General features: G+C 32.6%; 1 protein-coding gene across 4 annotated transcripts; it reads left to right on the top strand.

The window, feature by feature from the left end:
* Positions 1-858: 858 nt before the first annotated feature.
* Positions 859-7966, top strand: LOC108321748 (probable amino-acid acetyltransferase NAGS2, chloroplastic). Of its 4 annotated transcripts, XR_008250635.1 has the most exons (11): positions 859-1356; positions 1768-1855; positions 2053-2261; positions 2854-3005; positions 3772-4180; positions 4560-4657; positions 5335-5446; positions 5561-5720; positions 7176-7285; positions 7400-7472; positions 7647-7722. XR_008250635.1 is itself a non-coding variant. In XM_017553603.2 (10 exons), exons 1-10 carry the CDS (start codon positions 997-999, stop codon positions 7801-7803), a joined length of 1818 nt encoding a protein of 605 aa, XP_017409092.1. In that variant the 5' UTR covers positions 861-996; the 3' UTR covers positions 7804-7966. The 4 variants fall into 4 exon arrangements, 1 of the variants encoding a protein (XP_017409092.1); XM_017553603.2 differs by lacking the exon at positions 7176-7285 and having other exon boundaries at positions 861-1356; positions 7647-7966; XR_008250636.1 differs by lacking the exons at positions 7176-7285; positions 7647-7722 and having other exon boundaries at positions 5577-5720.
* The last annotated feature ends 4983 nt before the right edge of the window (positions 7967-12949 follow it).

Genomic DNA, 12949 nt, shown 5'->3' on the forward strand with positions numbered 1-12949 from the left:
TGTAAATCAAAACCATACTTTAATTGCATGGGACCACTCAAAAGCTTAAATTAAAGAGGAATCCTTAAACCAAGAACCGACAACCACCCACTCACAAGCAATTATAAAATCTTACACAACAAAACATTACCCACTGACACAAAAAAACAACATTTTACCGGATTGTTCAAAACATCACTGAACCAAAATGAAAAACCAACAAAAACCAACAACAAAAATCTTAAACCCTACAACAAAAAACCAACCATTGATTAAAAACACAAACCTAACCTAGGCGATGATGAATCCTTCGAATTTCAATGGAAAAATGAACCAAATGTAACATACCATGATAATCTTGCATGCAATTTCCATGAACCTTCTAAATCTCACACACAAGTTTTTTTTTTTTTAAATCTAAATAATCAAATTAATTCCATGGTTATACATGACAAAAATGACACGTCATTAAAATTCCATGGTTATACACGACAAAAATGACACTTTTTCATTCAGTGTTCAAGTGTTCAAGTATACAGTTTTTCATTAACTACTTAGATAAAGTTATGAAAAAGGATTAAAATGAATATAAATTACAAAAATTAAAAGTTAATTAAACATTAGAAAAAAATAAATCTCACATGAATAATTAAACATTCGAAAAAAATAAAATCCTTCATTAAAATAAAGAGCAAAGAATATTCAAGTCTAAATTTTATCATAAATTTTATATAAATTTTTATTCTTTTATTTTAAATTTTGATGTGATTGGTAAATAATTAATAGGCTTCTAGTTACCTTTATTTGAAAGTAGATTTTAGTTATAATGAGACAACTAAATATTTTTTTCAACCTGCCGCATTAATAGTTGTATGAAAATTGTCGATCCAATAAAATAAAGAGGCGTCACTATGATGATGCTACAAATCTGTGTTGAGTATCCATCCAACACAGTTAGTAGCTGATGAGACAGAGCCTTCGGATTTCTCTTCAGTTGTGTCGCAATTCAAGAGTCCCATGGCGGCTTTGTCTTCCACATCCCTTCCAAACCTTCCCAAATTTTCATCCCACAAATTCAATTTCCACCCACAACAGCTACTCAATTTACGCCCTCGCTCCCCAAAATCGAAGCCAAACAACCCCTTATTTTTTACCAGAGTCCCAACCTCTACATGCGAGCGCTGCAACGTGTTCAGCGAGGAACTGATCGGAAGCGTGGCGGAGGAGGAGGGTTACAGCAGCTCCATGGACGATAGGCAATTTGTGCGTTGGTTCCGTGAGACGTGGCCGTACTTGAGGGTCCACCGTGGTGCGACCTTCGTTGTCATCGTTTCCGGTGAAATTGTTGCTAGTCGTTACTTGGATCCCATTCTCAAGGCACCTCCAAATATTTCATTTCTTTTTATTTTACTGGTTCATTCAGACACAGATAAATGTATCAAATTGTTTTTTGGAATGTATCCTCGCAGGTATTATATGAGAGAGAAATATTGCATAGTCTGGGATCAAAATGTGTTTATGATCTTAATCAGTTTGTGTGACTCATACTTCAATGTTTCTATGTATGAAAAAGAATTAATAAAGGGTGGTGTGATGGAGAGATTAGTTGAGACTATGATGGTCCTGGATCGTGTGATAATTTCTCTTAGGCAAATAATCCTGGGTAGGATGATGCAAATTTCCTTTCAAGAACTTAATTATATATAAAATTGTTGAATTAATTAATTTTCTTAAGAAGGAAATATTTTCTAGATTAATCTCATACTTAGCTCCGTAATGTGCGTGCAGGATATAGCCTTTCTTCATCACCTGGGAATCCGGTTTGTTCTTGTTCCGGGGACCCATATGCAAATTGACAATCTTTTGCGTGAGAGAGGTGAGTCATACTTGCGTCACAGGGAAATGAAGCCATGATATGAATATGAATGGGTACTGGTGGCTAGTTTTCTTAATGTAGTGAAAGTGACTATTTTTATGATCTTATGTTGATTGATACATGGCAACCCCACAAGAGAGAAATGAAATTTCAGCTGGTGTGAATGAGCATTGATTAGTGATGTTGCTATTTTGTAGGGAGAGAACCTAAGTATGTTGGTCCATATAGGGTAACTGATGATGAGTCTCTAGCAGCTGCAATGGAAGCAGCTGGGAGAATAAGATTGATGATTGAAGCGAAGCTTTCTCCTGGACCCTCCATTTGCAATATTCGTCGACATGGTGACAATAGCCGTTTGCATGAAGTTGGTGTCAGTGTTGCAAGTGGAAACTTTCTTGCAGCCAAGGTTTGAATTCTGTGATTCAATTTTCTTCATATTATTTGGAGAACATGGTTTCTTTTAATTCCTTTGTTCTGTTGTTGCGGTATCAATGAGATCCCAATGTTATCCCCCCTTTTTTTGTCTCAATTCCTAATCTTCTAATTTCATTCGAATTTTAAAAAAGACCCTTAGTTATTAGTTTTTCCAATTTAGTCCTTTAGCTTTTTAAAAACATCAAATTTGGTCATTTTTCCAATTTGGCAGCTTGTTAGTTTCCTGCTTGACCATGAATGGTGGTTTAAAAAAAATAAACCTAAGATCTTGGTGGATTGAGAAGAAAATTAGCTGGTTGAAAATTAAAGGACCAGCGAGCAACCAAAATGACCAAATGTTTAAAATACTAAAGGAATAAATTTGATCTTTTTAAAAAACTTAAGGACTAAATTTGATGTTTTTAAAAAAATAAATTACTAAATTAGAAAAACCAACAACTAGGGGTCTTTTTGAAAATTCGAATGAAATTATAGGACCAAATTAGGAATTAGGCCTTTGCTTTTCTGTTTTCTGCTTCTGTCACTGTTTTAGAGCAAGTCCTTTTAAACATTTTGTTTGGCAGAGAAGAGGGGTTGTCAAAGGAGTTGATTTTGGGTCAACTGGGGAGGTTAAAAAAGTAGACGTTTCTCGCATGCGTGAGAGGCTTGATGGCAACTGCATTGTTATTTTAAGCAACTTGGGTTACTCCAGCTCTGGAGAAGTATTAGATTGCAAGTATGCTTTAGAACCTCTGATAATTCCTTTTTACAACCTGGTCATTCTTGATTGCTTCGTGACATGTATATTCTGTTATACAATGTTTGTAATTTTGTATTTTTAATCTGCTATATTTTTCCCTCATGCTCTATTATTATTTGACTGTTGTAGAAAGCCTCAATATTTTATGTTGTTCATATTTTCAATTGGGAGGTTAGCCATGGACCAACCGGGAGGCTGTTGCCTCGTGGCTAGGTCAAAGGTTCTAGTTGTTGTTCAGCCTCTGCTCTCAAGTGAGTACGGCTTTCTAGATTTTACCATCCCCAAAAAATCATCATTGAAGAAGCTTACTGTCTATCATCAGTTATGTTTCTTATATCAATACCTTGGAGAATATTGATATTTTTTTTTTCAAGGCTAGCTTTTAAAGGTTGGAGTTAGACATAGATGGGAAGAAACAGCTTCATGGAGAATGTGTTAAAATAAAATCATAGAAAGTTAGTTTTTTGAAAAAACAATCAAAAATACATTTACAAAGTTTCAGTTATTCAGTACGCAAAATAGTTTATTATAGAACTTCACACCTTGTGGAATGTGAAAACAAAATACTGAGGAAATAATTCAGGTTTTTGCTAACTATTTTGTTTGTGAATCAGATTTACTCTTGTATCAATGTGTTCGATTTATTTTTCTTTTGAATGTTGCTATATAGTACTTGGACGTGTGATCCAGCAGATAAAAGGAAATGCTTGAATACTGGACACTGATGATTTGTTTTCCACAGTACCTATGAAGTTGCAACAGCTTGTGCGTTGGCAATAGGAGCAGACAAGCTTATATGCATTATGGATGGTCCGATCCTGGATGAAAGTGGACACCTCATTCGCTTCTTGACTCTTCAAGAGGCAGACATGCTAATCCGTAAACGGGTTGAACAAAGTGAAACAGCTGCTAACTATGTCAAAGCTGTTGCGGAAGAAAGTTTCAACACACTTAATAAATTTAATGGGGATCCGCGGAATGGAAATCCGTTTTCAGGACTTCATATTGCAACCTTCCATAATGGTGTTGGTTTTGACAGTGGGAATGGCCTTTGGTCTGGGGAGCAGGGTTTTGCTATAGGAGGTCAGGAGTCCCTAAGTCGGACGAGTGGTTACCTGTCAGAGCTAGCTGCAGCAGCTTTCGTTTGCAGAGTAAGTTGATGATTCAACTTTTCCTTCATGCCATTGGTTATTTAGGTCTACATTGTGCTTTAGTATCTTCAGTCACTGAAAGTCTAAAGTTTTTATTTTCATTGCATCTTGTTCTGTTCAATTATGGCAGACAGGTTTGTTTCATTATTTTTTGCAAACCAAATAGTTTTTAAAAACTTGTCAAGTGACTGATTTTTATAAATATGGACACCTCAATGTAACTATTTTTTTTTTTTAGAAACTACCTGTTTTTTCCAGTTATTTTTCCTATCACTTCATTATCATACTGAAATTCCTTGAGAAGCTGTTTTTTTCAAATAAGATGGCGGTGCTTGAAATCCCAGTTAATATGTTGCTAAATATAACTTCTGTCTGTCAGGGCGGTGTTCAAAGAGTTCATTTGTTGGATGGCACTATTAGTGGAGTTCTATTGTTGGAATTGTTCAAGAGAGATGGGATGGGGACAATGGTGGCTAGGTAGGCAAATTTTTGTTTATCTCTGGATTATTTTCTTCTTATTGTTATGATATTTTCTCTATTACTTGGTAACTAATTGGTGATAGTTACAGTACTATGGTAGGTTGTATCCTTCATTCGATGAACTAAACTGTTACGTTTCTTGATTATTTTCAGTTATTGATGTTAATAAATCATAATTTTAGTTTGCATTCCTGTGGATTTTCTGCTAGAGTCACCACATCGCATTGGTTATACCAGTGAGAAGCAAACTTTTTTGTAGTTGTCTATGATCATTCTCCTGCTTTACATTTTAAGGATAGATGAATTAGTCGAAATATATTAGTTATAAAGAGAGTAAACTGGTTAAATTCAACCATTCCATGCCCATATACTGCAGCCTTGAAAGAAATTTTTGCCTGCCTTTATTTTCAAACCCCAAAAATTAATTAATGCCAAAATGATGTTCATGGGATAACCATTTTTGCTATTGCCTACTAGCATAAACTATGTGGCAGATTGCCGAAGGTGTTATAGATGATTGAGGTCTTTTTTCTTCTTTTATCTAGTTATGTTTTCTTAAAGCTTTTTAATCTTCATTTGCTTGCCTTCAATTAATTTTTGCAGTGACCTTTATCTAGTTATCTTTTCTTAAAGCTTTTTAATCTTCATTTGCTTGCCTTCAATTAATTTTGCAGTGACCTTTATGAAGGCACCCGGATGGCTCAAGGAACAGATATTTCTGGAATTAAACAACTTATCCAGCCTTTACAGGAGTCTGGCATATTAGTTATGCGGACTGATGAAGAGGTTTGCTCACTTTGCTTGATATCTTCTTCATAGCTATTGTAGAGGCCACATTATAATCGTCAATGGGGCTTTCCTTAAGTAGTCCCCTACATTTTGACCATTGTCTGTTTATAGCTGCTTCAATCGTTAGGGTCCTTCATTGTTGTGGAAAGAGAAGGTCAAATAATTGCTTGCGCTGCACTTTTTCCTTTCTTTGAAGAGAAGTGTGGAGAGGTTGCTGCAATTGCAGTATCCCCTGATTGTAGAGGCCAAGGACAGGGAGACAAATTACTCGGTATGATATGCTATTGCCTCTGTGGATTGACATTCTTGTTCTTAATTGATAGAGAACCGGTCAAGTGATTCACTATTTTTTTAATATCTTGAAATTCCATGGCGATTTATTATTGTTTATTCTGGCTTGTATCTGGTTTTTTTTCATGGATTGGCATTAATAAAAAAGGTTTGGAACTTTGAATTATGACTACTGTTCCCTTTTTCTCCTCTTATGAATTCGTTCCTTTAGGGTCGTCAAGTTTTTACCTTTCATTTCAATCTTCCATTCATTTACTGTGGTTCTACAGAAGTTCCCAACATAGTATAAATTATTAATGATTTAAGGACTCTTTCAAAGTTTTCAATGCCTTTTATTTTCTGATACATAGAAAGGATCCTGTTGTTTCACTACACTAGGAGGACTGATTTTGTACTTCTAGTGTACACTACTTTTGCTCTCATATTTCAGCACCGCAGTTTTAAACCCAGAGTCCCAGCCTGACCACTCGACCAAGTTAAATGTAAACTGGTCTGATTAAACCTTTTAAACTGACATTCTAAAAATGTCAATGGGCCAATACTGAACTGTCAAGACCATGCAACATGGTTTAACAGGTTCAATCAGTCCTAGGTTAATATTATTGTGATGAAACCAAAAGACAGGAAATGAAGATTCATACTTCGACCTGTGGTTGGTTACGGTACCTGAAACTGTCTTTCTGATACCAAGCTACTGTCACGTGAATTGGTACCGAACTGTCCATACTGTTCATGGTTAATCTTGAACAGGTTCAACCTGTCCAAGTCTATATTATATATTATGTGATGATAGCCTGAAACTTTTAGAGAGGACATAGGATTACTTCAAACCAACACTCTTTAAGTACCTCTCTAACTACTATGCCAAGTTTGGCTTTTATTTTTGATGCACATGTAATATTTTATGTTGTTTTCTAAGTTAAACTGTTAAAACAAATTGGACATGGAGTTATACTTTCCGTTGAATCAATCAATTAATCAATTTAAAGTGTTATAAATTTAGATGAAGTTGTTAATACTTTCATATAGTTCATGGTTAATTTAAGTAACATAACTCACTTTTTTTATATATTTATGCACTGATGTGCATTATATTTATCTAACATGTTGCTACTTACATACGTTTATAAGCGTACACATATTAAACCATGGTTTAACCTTAAATTTCTCACTTTGCCATTTCAATCGCTAATTTAATTTTGAAAGCATTAAGTTTTGGGAAGTTCATTTGTTATAATAGCAAACGTCAACTCATTCATCTTGATATTCCTTACTACGGGTATTCGATCTAAAAGCATAAAACCACACTCCTCTTCCTTTTTTTGTTATTCTTTTCCTATTTTGTCTTTGAAAAGTAGTGAATCCTACTAGGCTTGTAGGTTCTTGTATATGTTTAGTGGCTGACTAGTTCCTTATGCAATTCTCCATGGATCAGAAATTGTTTGCAAATATCAGACCATAACGTATAATTTCAAGGGGAAAATTGTTTCCGATTGCATTCAGAAACTACTTTTAGGGTGTAGTGTGAAGTCTATGCAGTGCATGGTAAACCATATTTTTGAGCTGCCGTTTAATTATAATCTTTGGGTGCTTTCGTTCATAATAGTATTTATCTCATGTTTTGCCTGTATTGTTTAATGTTATGATCAAATGTAACAGATTATATAGAGAAGAAGGCATCATATCTTGGATTTGAAATGCTTTTCTTGCTTACAACTCGTACAGCAGATTGGTACGTACCTTGGACATCAAACATATGTCAATATATTTATCTAGAATCACGTCATTTTCTTCTTTCAGTGTATTGTTACTTACTGCATGCTCTATCTTTTCTTGGATGCTGCATATGGTTTGTTAACTCCATAAATGCTTTTCTAAAGTCAATGGATTCATAATGTGTTAACAGGTTTGTGAGACGTGGATTTTCAGAATGTTCAATTGATTTTATTCCTGAGAAGAAAAGGAAAAAGATTAATCTATCCCGCAAGTCCAAGTATTACAGGAAGAAGCTTCTACCTAATAAGAGTGGAATTACTTTTGGTAGCAATTTTTCTTCCCATTAGCATATCTTTTTGTTCACTGGGGAAAGGTTAGTTAGATAAAGCGTTTGGCATTTTCTTAGAGTGTAGGTAATAATCTCATAATTATATGTTTTCTGGAAAATCAATAGCTATTACAAGTTTTCTACCTCCCAGTTTTGTGTTATTTATAGTTATTTAATTTCCAAATTAAGAGTTTTTTCTCTCGCAAATCAGGTATTGAATAATATTGATTTGCTATATGTTACATATATATGAACTGATTTTTCTTGTGATAAGGAAATTAACACAGGTGAAATAATGAAGAGAGGTAATTAAATAAAGCAGGATTTACAAAGTTCAATATTTAAACAAATACTTTACTAACAAAGGACTCTTGGAGGTTTATAAACTAGAGACTTGACCTAAATGGGAAGTCTGTGACTCAGCTTTCGGTCTGCAATATCCATTGTTGAAAGTGAAAAGGTTTTAGTGTGCATGTTTGTTGTATTAGTATTATAGCAGTCTGGGGTATCAACCGAAGGCAAGCACACAATTTATCCAGTCCGTCAGTCCCTCAAACCACAACATTGATTAATACATAAACAATCCGCAACCCGTTTTATCTATCAGTGATTAATTTGTGTTGGATTGTTGTTATCCAATTAAACATACATTGTGAACCCTTTCATTATGTAACGGAGAGTTAATCACAGGGGTAGTGCTCAAATGGTTCCAATCACCTCCCATTTAGAAATCTGCAGAACTTATCAGTAATCCTTAATGAGCTTAAGGCCTTGTGATTATCAACTTCTCACATCTTTTGGTTGAATAAAGATACGTTTAGGTGATATGCTATACATATATGACACTAGTTAAATGAACTATTTGCACAAAACATTACATAAACTAACTTCAAAAAGAAAAAATGAGAAAAATGAAACACCATTACTTTTTGTATAAACCATTCCACGTAAAATTTATCTTATCAACTTCCTTTAAAAATTTATTTTTAATTTAATGGTAAAATATGAATTGTGTTTCAGTAGACTGTATACTGCATTACTTACTTTTTAATTTTTAAAATATGATTTTTATTTTTTATCTTGTCCACCACTACTTGCTACTTTACAACCATCAGAGAATGTTATTTCTAATATCCAGTGCCACTGCATACATGCATTACTTTTCTATTTATCTAAGAATGTTATGGCATAAGCTATAAACCAAGCTGGAAAAAATCATCATTCTTAAATTTACAAAACAAAAATGATTTGGTGTAAAACACACTAGCAGGCCCATTTAACAATTGGGACTCATAAAAAAAACAATACTAACAAGCCCATTTAACAAGAATTTTCTTTTTCATCTCCAAATTTTACAATATCCTTTTTATTTATTTATATATATATATATATATATATATATATATATAAATTAGATAAGCCGTAATTATTACTTACTATACGTATTTAATATACAGAGTGAAATATCTATTAAGATTTGCATTTCAAGTCAATTTCGAGACAACCACATTTTCTCTCTTATTCAGCTTTTTTTTCTTCTTGATTTAATTTCTACTTTTTCGGCTTTCTTTATTTTTCTTCATCTCGTTTGAAATTTCATTCATTTTTGTTCAGGTACATGTATTTTATTTGGTTTTTATTAGTTATATTATCTCCATTTGAAATTTAATATTTATTTTTATTATATTTTGCATATATCAAATTTTGAAATTTGATTTATAAAATTATTTACCGAAGTTTAAAAGTTGTAAGGTGAATAGTTTAAGTAATAAACGAATGAGTGATGCTCCACCACCCCATCTTCTCTTAAATCTCCTTAATTTTTTTTAAATTTCAAATTTACTCTTTTTACTTTTACTATTTTTATTTTTTATTTTTTAAAATTTAATCTCAATCCCCTCTCACTTTCACTTTCCCTTACACTCTCAGCAAGTCCCCCCTCCCCCCTTCTTCACTGTCACTTTCTCTTAATTTTCACTTCCGATAACACAACATTTTTCATTTTCTTTCAAATTTTGCGAGATTCACTGAACATCCAGTGATTATTGAAGAGAAGTTCAGTTCCTGCGACCTAAACGGTTTGGTTTACAACGACAAGGGTTATGTCATGGTGGTTCAAAGTTTCAAGTTTAAGCATAGATTTTCAAGTTTGATTATTTAAAGACAAGGTAGTGAGGAAGAAATTTTTAGCAGATTATATTATGGAATCATGATACTTCAAAACTAATCAAAAGTTATAAATGTTGGGCGGGGGAGGGTGACTTGCTGTTGAGAGTGAAAGGAAAAGTGAAAGTGAGAGGCCATTGTGATTAGGGTTTTAAAAAATACAAAGTAAAATTGGTAAAAGTAAAAAGTAAAAAGGGTAAATTTAGAATTTAAAAAAAATTGGGGAGGTGTAGGAGAAGATGGGGTGGTGGAGGAAGCATCACTCTAACTGAATGTTAAAATCTGGTTTAGAGAATACCATATTTCGAAATCTGATTTAGAGGACACTGTATTTCAAAATTCTTTTAATAAACTCAACGGATTTAGAAAGTCAACGAATTTCAAAATTTGATTTAAAAAGTTATTGAATTTCGAAAACCAATTTAGGTAGCTCACTAAATTTTGAAATTATATTAAGAAAACTCATCAGATTTCCAAATTCGGTTAAGCTTTCTCCCATATTTTCTAATCTGGTTAAACTTTCTTTCAAATTTCGAAATCTGATACTTCTTTTAATACTTTTTTTAAAAAAAAAATTGTTATTTTTAAAATTTGTTTTGCATGTTTTGTTTTGTGAATTTCTTAATCTCCAGTTATTACTATTACTGAACAAATGAGGTATTCTATGATGACTATAATTATAGGTGATTACAACTTAAGATGAAATGTTATCCTTTAAGTTTTATATCCCACAAGTAAATTTTAGTTTCAGCCAAGATTATCTTCTTTTATAAATAAAATATGCGAGGGAGATTACAAAAATAACTTTACAATTGATCATATTTTTCTCAAGCATATCTACCATATGGCTAGAGGTCTTTGAAGAGCATCAAATAAGATACACGGATATACGTGACACTTTTATTCGTAAAAATTGTACATCTAAAAATATACAATACTGGTTCTCACAATAATTGTTATATAGGTCTCTTAATCAGCTCAATCTTACATGAGAACCACAACTTTGCTTGAGCTCATATGTAGCCCTTGTGCAGTCTACCCGAATACATTAGAGTTTCCGAAGCTGCTTCAAAGTATAGAGGTTCATTTAGACATAACTGTCCCATTATAGACAAATGTAGCATGGTAAACACGTCATCTAGTGTGACAATCATCTCACCAATAAGGACATGAAAAATATTTGTCTCTCTATGTCATCCCTTAACAAACGCCAATATCAATTCCTTATCGGCGTAATCATACGAAATATCACAAAGAGACATTAAACCAAAATTCAGCATATAATTTTGGATAATGAATTGACATGCTCTAAATTTATTAAATTTTTTTTTTCATGGGAGACCAACTCTATCTTTTCTCAATCCCACACATAATAATTGCATATAAAATTTAAACAAGTCATCAACCATAAAAAAAAATTACTAATACAGTTTTTCCATAATGCATATGCAATGTGATCAACATAGCTTGTTAACAAAAACGTGTCGTGTAAACCTTCAAGATATCTAACTACTTCATCTTCTTCGTGAGCAACATCGTCATATTGCTCAATAACCTCTTCGTGATTTTCAATAACATCTTTCTAAATATCAGCACCAATAAATGTTGCAACTTCTCCAAATTCACTATCAGGACACATTCTACAAGCAGATGTTGTAGGTCTCATTCTAGTTTCACATTGTGCAAAACTCTCATTCCGATTTATAGAGACATCTCATGTTCTTATCATTTCTAGAACAAACAAATTCAACCAAAGATTAAAACAAATACACATAAAAAATAATTAAATTTAAAGAGAATAACACATAAAATAAATTATAAACCTTAAACCATAAACTTTATCTAAGAATACAAAAAATCAATAAAATTAAACAAATAAATAAGAATTAAAAATAAAAAAAAATGAAAAATAACAATTAAAAATATTATATATATATATATATATATATTTTATTTATTTATTTATTTATTTATTTTATTTTTAATATTTTCAATCTATGAAGACTTCCAAAAATTTAGAATAAATTTGCTATACTCATTTTCAGTTACATTTTTATTTTTATGAAGCATAAGTAATACGAATGATTAGTGATATAGGGAATTTGAGGATAGAAAAAAAGTAGGACTTTTATAAATTTTAGAAGCTTTAAAAGGTTTCTAGTAATGAAATATTTTAATTTCTCTCTTAATTTTATAATATATTTATTAAAAAAATTATTTAATGTAAATGGGCTAAATAATAATTAATAATAAAATATTAATAGCGAGTTATCTGAAACTCCTTTTTAGACATTTGATTTATTTGAAAATTACTAAATATATGTTTTTAGGTTTAATTCGTATTTTGGTCCCTCTTTTCGTAGGGTCTGTTCAAATTGGTCCTACGTTTTTTCAAAAGTTCACTAAGATCCCACTTTTCGCAAAAACGATGCAAGTTAGTCCTTTTTTGTTACGGCGTTAAAAAGACTAACGGCACAGCTGCCCAGCTGGCAGAAAACTGATGAGCTGTACATTTTTTGTTGACGTGGCATTGTGATATGGTGATTCATCCTGAGAGCAGAGGATTCATGGTTGTTTTTCCCAAATTAAAAAGCAAAGTTAGGGTTGTTGGTGATTCGTGGTACATTTGTTCTGAAATCTAAAAGCAAAGGTTAGGATTATTGGACATTCGTGGTACTGTTGTTGTGAAATTTAAAAGCAGAGGTTTAGGGTTAGGGATGACTTCATCACAGAGTTGTTCTTCCTGTTCGAAGGCAACATCCAAAGGATTTTCGCAATCCTCACACGGTGTTGTTTCCAGGGGAGTTGGGATAACCCCTATTTGCCACTGTGGTGATATTGCTGTAATGAAAGTTGCTAGAACTTCAAGGAATGCTGGGAGGAAATTTTGGGGATGTCGCCATTACAAGGTGTTTTGAATACCGTACTGTCCACTTCCATGTGTTTTGGATTTTATTTATTTTAACATTTTTGTGTTCTTGGTCAATAATAGGGTGGAA

This window comes from Vigna angularis, chromosome 1 (assembly GCF_016808095.1).
Source record: "Vigna angularis cultivar LongXiaoDou No.4 chromosome 1, ASM1680809v1, whole genome shotgun sequence".
NCBI lineage: Eukaryota > Viridiplantae > Streptophyta > Magnoliopsida > Fabales > Fabaceae > Vigna > Vigna angularis.